Below are 11,188 nucleotides of genomic sequence, written 5' to 3' on the forward strand. Positions count from 1 at the left end.
AGGCTGCGGTGATACCAGGCGGGAGAGCCGGCCCCGACTGCTCTCGGGGAGGACGGCGATCGGAGCCTGGCCGCCGGGAGCAGCAGCGTGGGCTCATCGAGAAGCCGGCTGTGGGTGGAGTGGGAACCAGAAGTCCCGATGAGGGGAGGAGAGGGCTGAGCCTAGGTCGGGGCTGGTCCCGGGAGGCGGCGGGAGGCGAAGAACCACCTCTGAGCAGTCGGCCTGGGGACGTTTTACCCGCGATCTCTCTTCTCCAGGGAGCAGGTAGACAGCGGGAGAGGGGCGGGTCTGCAGAAGCCCAGGAGGCCCTGAGTTCTGTGCCCCGTCACTCCCCAAGCTTTTGTCGAATAGCAGTACTGGTGCCCTTGCCCTGGCAGCGCAGCCTCGGGATTAGCGTTTCCACTGGCAGCTGTGGGGCTTTGGTTGTGCCAAGCACTGGTAAAGGAAGGTCCCAGGCTGGCAGCACCGCCATGGGAGGGTCAACTGGGTGCGGGGGCTCAGGGGCTGCTTTCGTTTTGGCAGTCAGGCCTCCAGAAGCGCAGTGAGCCAGACCTTGACATCTGGGAAGAGAAGCCCAGGCTGCAAGGAACGGGGGAAGATAGGAAACCCGTCCCAGAGACTGGGACAGGAGCAATGGGGTGCACTGTGGGCCATGAGAGGGAAGGAAAGTAGAGGCAAGGGTGGCAGAAGCTCTTCTGGGCAAGGTCTGGGAGGTGTGTGGGCAGAAGGGAGGGGTTGATGCAGGGCAGTGACATCTTCAGTTATGTTCTGAAAGGTACCTGGCAGCAGGGTTAAGAGGTAGGTAGGGGAGGCCGGAAGCAGTGGCTCACGCCTGTAATCCCAGCAATTTGGCTCACACTTGTAATCCCAGCAATTTGGGAGGCCAAAGTGGGTGGATCACGAGGTCAGGAGATGGAGACCGTGGTGAAACCCCCATCTCTACTAAAAAATACAAAAAACTCGCCGGGCGCGGTGGCAGGTGCCTATAGTCCCAGTTACTCTGGAGGCTGAGGCAGAATGGTGTGAACCCGGGAGGTGGAGCTTGCAGTGAGCTGAGATCGCGCCACTGTACTCCAGCCTGGCTGACAGATGGAGACTCTGTCTCAAAAAAAAAAGAAAGAAAAAAAAGAAGAGGTAGGTAGGGGGCCCAGTGAAGAGGCCAGAGTGGCTGACCAGAGGCTGCGATGGCCTGGACCAGGTGGAGGCAATGGAGAGGGAAGGAGGAGGGGCAGGAGTGAGGTCACAGAAATGACAGCTGCTCATGAGACCTGGGCTCTAGGCAAGCCTGGGGATGAAGGGAGAAGCCAGCGAGGGGAAGAAGTATGCCAGACCTCAGGGATGAAGACACTGGGAAGATGTGCTCTGGGCTGGCTACCCAGGCCTGGCCACCCACCGCCGGCAGGGGTGTCCCCAAGGACCCCCCTGGCTCTCACTGGGGAATCCCTGAGAACCCTGGGCTGTTGGGCTGACTCTGCCTGACACAGGCCCACCCCCTGTTGCCTCAGGGATCACCAGCCCAGGTCTCCACTTCTCAGTGATGGGGGTAGCAACAGCCCCCTGCAGTACTGCTGGTTCCACCCCATGCCGTCTCTGCTGTTGTCCAGAAACTCAAGGGCAGGGGACATTGGGGGTCACCTCAAGAGGAGCACCCAACACAGGGCTGGGCCCTGGGGACTGAAGGGGTGGGTGGTGCTCACTCGCCCCCTGCTCTCCTTCCAGCTATGCTGTGGAACGCAAAATTGAACCTTTCTACAAGGGCGGAAAAGCACAGGTACCAGCCTGGGGAAGGGCAGGGGGGCGGGCAGCCAGAGACCGTGGGGGGTGCCGAATGTTGCCTGGCTGAGACCCCTCTGTCCCCAGCTGGACCAGACTGGCCAGCACCTCTTCTGCATCTGTGGCACCAGAGTCAACATTCTGGAGGTGGCCTCGGGGGTCGTGCTGCGGAGTCTGGAGCAGGTGAGGGTAGCCTGGGTGGGTGAGGGGTAAGTGGAGGGGGCAGCCCACTCACACCGTGCTCTGCACACCACTCTTTCCCCTAGGAGGACCAGGAGAACATCACTGCCTTTGACCTCAGCCCTGACGATGAGGTACGCAGGGCGGGGCCTGGAGGGGACCTGCCCCAGCGCCTCCTCCCAGACTGAGTCCAGGAAGCTGTGAGCAGGGTGTTGCTGCCCCTCTGCTGACCTGTATCCTCCCCCAGGTGCTGGTGACAGCCAGCCGGGCATTGCTGCTGGCTCAGTGGGCCTGGCGAGAGGGCAGCGTTACCCGCCTGTGGAAAGCGATACACACAGCCCCCGTGGCCACCATGGCGTTCGACCCCACCTCCACGCTGCTAGCCACAGGTAGGGCCCTGCAGCACAGGTGGGTATCGGGCACAGATGCAGGGGCTTTGGGCATTCCACTCCCTCACCTTGCTTCCCTGCAGGTGGCTGTGACGGGGCCGTGCGCGTCTGGGACATCGTGCGGCACTATGGGACACACCACTTCCGAGGCTCGCCCGGTGTCGTGCAGTGAGTTGGGGGGTGGAGGGGGAGGGCAGAGGCACCGCCCAGGCTGCACAGCTCACCTATCCTGTCCCATCCTCCCGCAGCCTAGTGGCCTTCCACCCGGACCCTACACGCCTGCTGCTCTTCTCCTCAGCCGCGGATGCCGCCATCCGCGTATGGTCACTGCAGGACCGGTCGTGCCTGGCTGTGCTGACTGCCCACTACAGCGCTGTCACCTCACTGGCCTTTAGCGCCGATGGCCACACCATGCTTAGGTCAGCAGTGGGCCCTGGTACGAGGGGGAGGCTTGGAAAGTGGGGGCCGAGGCTAAGACTTGACCTGAGGTTGCTGTTGCTGCCCCAGCTCCGGCCGTGACAAGATCTGTGTCATCTGGGACCTTCAGAGCTGCCAGGCCACAAAGACCGTGCCTGTGTTTGAGGTGGGGATGCCTGGAGGCCAGGGCTGGTTGAGTTGGGTGGGGAGGGGGCATGACAGCAGCCTGTGACCCAGTTCGTCTCCAGAGCGTGGAGGCCGCTGTGCTATTGCCAGAGGAGCCAGTGTCCCAGCTGGGTGTGAAGTCCTCAGGCCTGTACTTTCTGACAGCCGGCGACCAAGGTGTGTTGGGCCGGGATACGGGCAGCGGTATGGGGCTGGGGAAGGCCTGTGGACCTGAGTCTCAGCAGCCCTGTCCCCACCCACACAGGCACTCTGCGCGTGTGGGAGGCAGCTTCCGGGCAGTGTGTGTACACGCAGGCCCGGCCACCGGGCCCCGGGCGGGAGCTGACTCACTGCACCCTGGCCCGCACCGCTGGCCTGCTCCTCAGCGCCACCGCCGACCACAACCTGTTGCTCTATGAGGCTCGTTCCCTGCGGCTGCAGAAACAGGTGCACACCTGCCCTTGCTCTGTCTGGAGGCTGCGGGCACCAGCCCTCCTCTTATCTCCTGCCCCCTGCCGCCCTGCAGTTCGCTGGCTACAGTGAGGAGGTCTTGGATGTCCGGTTTCTTGGCCCCGAGGACTCCCACGTCATCGTGGCCTCCAATAGCCCCTGCCTGAAAGTGTTTGAGCTGCAGACGTCAGCCTGCCAAATCCTCCATGGCCACACGGGTGAGTGGGGCCAGCCCACCTGACACCCTGGGACCTGCCTGGGTCCCTTGCTTGCTTCCCTTCCCACATCTTGCTGTGTGACCTATACCTCCCCACAACATCTCAGATATCGTCCTGGCCCTGGATGTGTTCCGGAAGGGATGGCTCTTTGCCAGCTGTGCCAAGGTGAGGCACCCTGAGAGGTAGGGGCAGAGGCACCAGGCGGGGAGGCCACGCAGTAGGCCCATGGACCAGCCGCTCTCGTCAACTCCCTGTCCCCAGGATCAGAGCGTCCGTATCTGGAGAATGAACAAGGCTGGCCAGGTGATCTGCGTGGCTCAGGGTTCCGGTCACACACACAGCGTGGGCACCGTCTGCTGCTCTAGGTAGTGAGTCGGGGCTGGGCCCAGGGGTGTCAAGGAGGTGGAGGCCCAGGCCTGCCAGCAGGGGCTGCCTCTCAGGGAGCTGGGGAGGCAGCGGCAGCTTTGGCTTGCTCTAAGCCTCCTGCCCAGAGATGTGGAACAGAACAGGACAGGAGAGTCCCTGCGTGCCTCGAGGGCAGTCCTCAGAAGCAGCCCTGGCGAAGTGGTTAAAGGGGGAAGGGAACTAGGCAGAGAGAACGATTCTGCACGAGGCCCAGGTGGAGAGGTGACCCCTGCATGTAGGCCTGGGGTCCTGTGGCTGGGGCTGAGTCACCAGGTGCTGCAGGTGGACAGTGTAGACAGGGCGTGATCCTACAGGTGCCTGGGGGTGACCCAGGCCAACCCGCATGCTGGGACGGTCCCCGTGGTCTGGACCGTGGGCTCCCAGGCTGGCCCTGTGGGGAGCTGGCCATCAGGATTGGCCGGGGCTCAGCTGTGTCTCCTCCTCTCCTGTTGGGCCACAGGCTGAAGGAGTCCTTCCTGGTGACAGGCAGCCAGGACTGCACTGTGAAGCTGTGGCCTCTTCCCAAAGCCCTGCTGTCCAAGAACACAGCCGCAGACAACGGCCCCCTCCTTCTGCAGGCCCAGACCACTCAGCGCTGCCATGATAAGGTGACTCCATAGCCACTGGGGTGGGGGTGTGGCCAAGCCCTTGCTGGCGGGGGGCGGGGTGCTGAGCCACCACCTTCTCCCATTGCCAGGACATCAACAGCGTGGCTATTGCCCCCAACGACAAGCTGCTGGCCACAGGCTCACAGGACCGCACGGCCAAGCTCTGGGCCCTGCCGCAGTGCCAGCTGCTGGGTGTCTTCTCAGGTCACCGGCGTGGCCTCTGGTGCGTCCAGTTCTCTCCCATGGACCAGGTGCTGGCCACAGCCTCAGCTGATGGCACCATCAAGCTCTGGGCGCTCCAGGACTTCAGCTGTCTCAAGGTAAGCGGCGATCCAGGCCCTCCCCACCTCTCGCCCAGGTGACATCTCATGCCCTACCCCCTCCTCTTTGCAGACATTTGAGGGGCACGATGCTTCTGTGCTGAAGGTGGCCTTTGTGAGCCGTGGCACGCAGCTGCTGTCCAGGTGAGTGGTCTGGGGCAGGGCAGCGATGGGGTGGGGGATGGCGGGGTGACCTGACGCTGAGCCTCTCCCCACCCCAAACCCAGCGGCTCGGATGGCCTCGTGAAGCTCTGGACCATCAAGAACAACGAGTGTGTGCGGACGCTGGATGCCCACGAGGACAAGGTCTGGGGGCTGCACTGCAGCCGGCTGGATGACCGCGCCCTCACTGGGGCCAGCGACTCCCGAGTCATCCTCTGGAAGGTTGTGGGCCCCAAGGGCAGGGAAGAGGCGGGGTGGAGTGGAGGCCCCATCTGACCCCAGTCTGACCCCAGGATGTGACCGAGGTGGAGCAGGCAGAGGAGCAGGCCAGGCAAGAGGAGCAGGTGGTCAGGTAAGGCCAGGGCAGTGGCGCCCCTCCCGGCATCAGCCCTGCTCTGTGCTGTAGGGAAACTGAGACTGAGCACCAGGCTTGCTGCCTGCTGACTCCGATGGCTCTGCCAGCGGCCCTCAGTGGCCTCTCCTCCCCTCCCCGCAGGCAGCAAGAGCTGGACAACCTGCTGCATGAGAAGCGGTACCTGCGGGCACTGGGCCTGGCCATCTCCCTGGATCGGCCCCACACCGTGCTGACTGTCATCCAGGGTCAGTGCTCACCCAGGGGCAAGAGGCTGGGTCTACGGACCACTGGGCTCTGCTTTCCCCAGCTCAGCCTTCCCTCCTCCCACAGCCATCCGGAGAGACCCTGAGGCCTGCGAGAAGCTGGAAGCCACCATGCTCCGACTGCGGCGAGACCAGAAAGGTTGGGGGCCGGTCAGGGTGGGTGGCCCGGCGGGCAAGGGCCAGTCATGGCAGATTGGCTGGGCAAGAGGATGAGGGTCCTGTTGCCCACAGAGGCCCTGCTGCGCTTCTGTGTCACGTGGAACACCAACTCGCGGCACTGCCACGAAGCCCAGGCCGTGCTGGGTGTGCTCCTGCGGCGCGAGGCCCCCGAGGAGCTGCTGGCCTACGAAGGCGTGCGGGCAGCGCTTGAGGCCCTGCTGCCCTACACTGGTACGTGGGCACAGCCTGGGGTTGGGGGATCCTGGGGGGCGTGTGGACCACCCCCCTGACCTCCTTCTTGTCCAACCCCAGAGCGGCACTTTCAGCGGCTCAGCAGGACACTCCAGGCCGCCGCTTTCTTGGACTTCCTGTGGCACAACATGAAGCTGCCTGTGCTGGCGGCCACCCCCACACCCTGGGAAACCCATAAAGAAGCGCTCCCCTAGCCGGTCCGGTCTCTCTCCAGTCCATCCTGAACCCCTGGAAAACCCATAAAGGCCGCTCTCCTAGCCGGCCCTGTCTCTCTGGACTCCAGTCCAACGCCTACCCTGGCCAACACCCTACCTAGCCAGCCAGAAGGGCACTGGAGCTGATGGTCTCGGCGTTACCAAGCCCATCCCGCACCCTGGCCTGGCAGAGATCCAGCCCGCGGCTCCGCACGCTTAGACGGTGGGGGTCATTCAGAACAAGCTTTACTCAGAGGAACAGCAAATACCCCCCTCCCGTCCTGCCGGCCAGGGAGATCCGCCCTCCCCGCTCCTCCTCAGCCCTGGGATGGCGCGGTCCATCCCCGCATCGGGATCCTGGCGCTCACCGCTCCGTAGTAGGGTGCGGCACAGGCATAGGGTCCACGCACCCTCGAGACGGGCCCTGGCGCCCTGGGCGCCGCTCCAGGGCCCTGCGTGTGACGGTGCAGCAGCGGCTCTGGATGGCGCCCGGCGAAGGTCGGGTGGGCACGGTGGGGGGAGGGGCGGTGGCCTGGGAGGCTTCCCGGGACCCCGGGGCCTCACTGGCCGGGTCGTCTCCTCCACGGAACCGCGTCCCGCTCAGGAGTGCGCCCAGCCCTTCCGGCCGCAACAGCACCGCGGGGAGGAGGCCCTCCCGGTCGCCATACCTGCGAGGGGCGGGGTGTGGTTAGGGCCCCGCCGGCCTCGGCTAGCCTCCCCCGCCCACGCCCGCTCGCGTACCTGCACAGCCACCAGCCGCGGTCTGACTTTTCCAACACCCGCACGCGCGCCCCCGCGGGCACGGACAGCTCATCTGCGCGGTTGCTCTCGTAGGCGCGGGAAGCACAGAACTGGGGACCTGGGAGTGGGTGCTTGGAGTCACCGCGGGGCAGCATAGGCCAAGGCCCACCCGCACCCTTCAAATTCTCCTTGCTTGAGTCTGCTGACCGCGGGGCCGCTCTAAAACCGGTTCCGGGCTTCCTCTAGGTGCGGAGACCAAGCACGGACTCCTGGGCCGCCCTGCCCGCGATGCTTCTGACCCAGTCTTGCCACACGGTCGAGCCGTAATGGTGGCATGAGGGGTGGGGTTAGGCGCATACCGCTGCTGCCTAGGGACCGGCCCCTCTCCCGGCCCCGGCCCGGGGCCGCCGCCTCCAGGTAGGGCGCTGGAAACCAGGCCATCTGCTGGTCCTCGTTCTCCACCAGCCACCAGCCTGTGCGCAAGAAGCGGGCGGGGACTCAGATCTCGAGCCTCCCTCGGGTCCAGGGGCAGAGGGACAAATCCCTGGGTTATTGGCGGGCCCCACCTGAGGGGTGCCGCAGCAGGACGTCCAGGCTCTCCTGGGCCCGCGCCTGAAAAGGCCGATTCCGCGTATCCTGGGTACAGAAGGGCTGCAGGCAGCGCAGGCTCTGAGTCTCCAGACTGTGGATGGAGAGGCGGCCCGCAGCGCGCGAGACAAGCGGCTCCTCTGGGGCGGGCAGGATCACTCGGCTGGGAAGGGCAGCCCGCACGAGTGAGAGGTAGGCGGATGGGGAGGGTGAAACCGGAGGCGCCACCCGGCAAGACCGTCAGCCTCCCAGTGTCTGCCCCTATTCGCTGGCTGTTCCCCCCACCCTACACCTCTCCCAGCTCCAAACGCCGCTGCAGGCTGGGAGTTTGGAACGAGTCAGGCACCTGCCGGGTGGCAGCGCGGGCTCCAGGTCCACGGGTTGCGGTGCGAAGAAGCCAGTGATCGCCGGGCTCCGTGCCACACGCTCTGCAGTCGCCAGCAGCCTCCGAGAATAGGTTTCCAGCAGCTGCAGGCGCGCCAGGCCGCGGCTCGTGCGCCCCCCGTGTGCCAACAGTGGTGCATCTTAAGGCACCACAAAAACGTGCTGTGATACCCCGCTTTGGGCTTCACTGGTCCCTGGCGCCCCAGGCAAACCACCGCCTTCCCCTCCCCCATACCCAGGCTGGCCTGACCGAGAAGCTTTGGGAGAACGCGGTCAGATCTCCGCAGCAGGCCCGCCTCCACCGGGAAGGTCTCCTTGAGGGTCTTCTGAGGGCAGGAACGGGGGCATCGGTCTTCCAGAGCCCACTGTGCACCCTTGGGAGGGCGGGGTCCCTCACCCAGATGGCAGGGGCTGGGAGCTTCAACGGGGACGAAGGGCCTTCAGTGGGAGTCACTGATGGGAGGCAGTCCAGTGGGAGGCAGCCGGGTGGGGAAGCTGCCACCGTGGCATCAGGGTGGCCCAGGGTCACTCACCTTGAGCCGCCTGAATTCGTCCCAACTCCTGCGCACGAAGGTGTCACTGCCGTCTGACCAGCGCACACAGAAGGCAAAGGTCTGGGGGACAAAAAGTTGGGAGTGCCTTGGAGGTGTTGGTCCAGGCACCCCCTTCCTATGCCTTGGGGCCACTAGGGACCCAGCCAGGTCTTACTTGGAGCCTCTTGATCTGCACCAGGGCTGCTCCTTGCACTGAAACTGGGTATCGGGGGCCTGCCATGGCCGTGGCCTCCAGGCTGCAGACTCCTGAAATGGGTGAGGACCCTTCTGCCTCCCTGTGCTTGAGAGGGCTCTGGGGGACCCAGAAGACTGTCTGGGATAGAATCTGGCAACGCCTCAAGCCTGTGGGGTCCTTGTGGAGCCGCCCCAGCCTAGTCCTTTGCAGCTTTCTTGCTGTCTCCCAAGTCCACGATCTGGGGGCAGGAGCACAGGGATTGGGGGACTTCCAGGCAGAGCTGCTAGGAGGAAGAAGAATGAGCTTTCCAGCCCTGGAGGCGTGCAAGACTGAAGAAGGGGCGGAGGGTAGGTGGAACTGCTGCCTGGGGCCCTCCTGCCTGCCTCTGGCCACTGGAGGAGGGAGAAGGCAGGGCTAATCAAAGTGCTGCCTGTCCTGCCCACCTCTCTGGATTCCCCTGCTCTGTGAGGTAATTGCCCTGCTAGGGTGCGCCCAACAACTCTGTCTTTGAACTAGCCTGGGGATTTCTGTGCAGAACCAAGGCCTCCGTGCTGAAAGCTTTGTTTTGTCTGACTTAATCCTAATGCTGGAGGAAAGGTCTCTTAATGTCCCCAACTAATAGGCAAGGAAATGTGTGTTAAATGCGTAATTATTGTGAGCTTTTGTGTACATGCTGGGGGAGGGGCAGACCTCACATGCTGAACCCAGGGGTTCCCCTGCAGTGAGGAGACTTGGGGTAGGAGAAAGAGGGCCCATCTGTGCAGTCACTGGCACTTGTTGGGTAGGGGTGGAGGTCAGGGAAGTGGTCACTAGGGCTGTTTTGAGAACCACCTCTCAATTCATGATTTGCCGTGACTTACTGCAAACATGGCCTGGGCAGAGGCTCGCTCAGGTGCCCCACCTCTCTGGCTGCTTCCTTATAGTTCAGGCTTCGGAAGCCACATTCAACCCTGGCACACAGTGGTTCTTCCTGGTGCTGGGGTCACCAATTCTGTGTTGGGATGCCCCTACTCCAGCCCCTTCAGGGAGTGGTCAGCCTCTGGGGCATCCCTCCAGGAAGCTGCCCTGGCTGCAACAAAGGGCCTTTGTGTGTCTGTCCCAACAGCACTGGCTGAGGCCCTCAAGCTGTCCCTGGTCCTGGCATGGGCAATGAACACCTGCTCACATAGGGCTGATTTGCAGGGTGCCCCCAGCCAGCTGTCACCTTCTCCCTGATCTCAGCTGAGGGCCTAGCTGACCTGGTGGGGTCCAGCGTGTGAACCCAGGGGAGACCTTGCTCCCCTGGAAGACAGGAGAGAAGCTGGGGAGGATTTATTCAAAAGCAGAAGCCTAGAGGGATTCTGAGGCTGCCTCCCCACCCCAGCTGACAGCCCCTGCCCCACACCCCATCAGCCCTGCATGGTTTCCAGTTTTTCCTCCCCTACCCTTTTTTCTTACCTGAATAGTACAGCCACCCCACCCTCCATCCGTATCCTCCTCACTTGCCCCTACAAAATTCACTCCAAGGACAGACACACCTGTAATCCAAGCACTTTGGGAGGCCGAGGCAGGGGGACTGCTTGAGCTCAGGAGTTCGAGACCAGTCTGAGCAACATGTTGAGACCTCTATCTATGCCCCCGCAAAATACAAATATTAACTGGGTATGGTGGCGTGTGCCTGTAGTCCCAGCTACTTGGGAGGCTGAGGTGGGAGATCACTTGAGACTAAGCAGTCACAGCTATAATGAACAAGATCGTGCCACTGCACTCCACCCTGGGTAACGGAACAAGACCCTGTCTCAAAAAAAAAAAAAAAAAAAAAAAGAAATCCACTCTCCATATGATAGCCAGTGGAATCTGCAGCAAACTGAAATGGGATCAGATTGAGTAGCCTTGCCCAAAACTGTCTAGCATCTTCCCCCTACCCTCATAATAAACTCCCAATCCCCGCAGCTGCTGACTAAGTCTTGGTGGGTCCCTGCCCGTGCCTGGATCTCCCCTCCCACCTTACAACCCTCCCTAGCGTCCCACTGGCCTTTTTGTTCCTGCAAAATGCCAAGACCCTGCCACCTTGGGCTTGGTCTCGAAGGCGCTCCTCAGCTGATTCCTCATCCTTCAGATAGGAGGAGGTCTCAAGGAGGCCTTCCAGATTTACCACACCCTTGCATGGACCCACCAGTTTGTACGTGAACATTTATGAGTGTGAGTCCTTGTTTTTTTTTCCTATCTTGACCACTGAATTATGAACAGAGGAGGTCAGGGAACAGAGCTGTGTTCCCTGCTCTGCCCAGCACCTGGAACAGCGCTTGGAACAGAGCAGTCACTGCACAAATAACAGCGGAATGGATAAATGAACGCAAGGAGGCAGAGGAATCGCAGAGGCCGCTCCAACTGGGAGCCCGACCCCTCACCCCAGGTTCTAGGGTCCGCGGCAGCCGGCGGGGGGCGCCGGGGAGC

At 62.8% G+C, this 11,188-nt stretch overlaps 3 protein-coding genes across 6 annotated transcripts in view; 2 read left to right on the forward strand and 1 right to left on the reverse strand.

The window, feature by feature from the left end:
* RNF151 (ring finger protein 151) overlaps window positions 1–394 on the forward strand; it is a 3,507-nt gene extending 3,113 nt beyond the window's left edge. The window contains exons 5-6 of the mRNA XM_011967033.1: window positions 3–110; window positions 338–394. Coding sequence (XP_011822423.1) covers window positions 3–110; window positions 338–394 — 165 coding nt within the window. The remainder of the gene's footprint in view (window positions 1–2; window positions 111–337) is intronic.
* An 897-nt stretch (window positions 395–1,291) lies between these two features.
* Window positions 1,292–6,569, forward strand: TBL3 (transducin (beta)-like 3). The gene is made up of 22 exons (XM_011967035.1): window positions 1,292–1,320; window positions 1,681–1,771; window positions 1,861–1,956; window positions 2,040–2,087; window positions 2,201–2,342; window positions 2,426–2,510; window positions 2,591–2,761; window positions 2,850–2,925; window positions 3,008–3,101; window positions 3,190–3,371; window positions 3,451–3,592; window positions 3,699–3,757; window positions 3,854–3,957; window positions 4,458–4,605; window positions 4,695–4,925; window positions 4,999–5,069; window positions 5,153–5,309; window positions 5,381–5,439; window positions 5,584–5,687; window positions 5,773–5,844; window positions 5,937–6,095; window positions 6,177–6,569. Exons 1-22 carry the CDS (start codon window positions 1,292–1,294, stop codon window positions 6,308–6,310), a joined length of 2,454 nt encoding a protein of 817 aa, XP_011822425.1. The 3' UTR covers window positions 6,311–6,569.
* Window positions 6,536–9,393, reverse strand: NOXO1 (NADPH oxidase organizer 1). Of its 4 annotated transcripts, none has more exons than XM_011966962.1 (8): window positions 8,732–9,393; window positions 8,557–8,637; window positions 8,274–8,346; window positions 7,986–8,163; window positions 7,618–7,802; window positions 7,411–7,524; window positions 7,052–7,169; window positions 6,536–6,978 (listed from the first exon to the last, which is right to left on the reverse strand). In XM_011966962.1, exons 1-8 carry the CDS (start codon window positions 8,795–8,797, stop codon window positions 6,675–6,677), a joined length of 1,119 nt encoding a protein of 372 aa, XP_011822352.1. In that variant the 5' UTR covers window positions 8,798–9,393; the 3' UTR covers window positions 6,536–6,674. The 4 variants fall into 4 exon arrangements, with proteins under 4 accessions (XP_011822352.1, XP_011822349.1, XP_011822351.1 ...); XM_011966959.1 differs by having other exon boundaries at window positions 8,259–8,346; XM_011966961.1 differs by having other exon boundaries at window positions 8,274–8,349.
* Between the last annotated feature and the right edge of the window lie 1,795 nt (window positions 9,394–11,188).

This window comes from Mandrillus leucophaeus, unplaced genomic scaffold (genome assembly GCF_000951045.1).
Source record: "Mandrillus leucophaeus isolate KB7577 unplaced genomic scaffold, Mleu.le_1.0 Scaffold78, whole genome shotgun sequence".
In the NCBI taxonomy this organism is placed as follows: Eukaryota; Metazoa; Chordata; class Mammalia; order Primates; family Cercopithecidae; genus Mandrillus; species Mandrillus leucophaeus.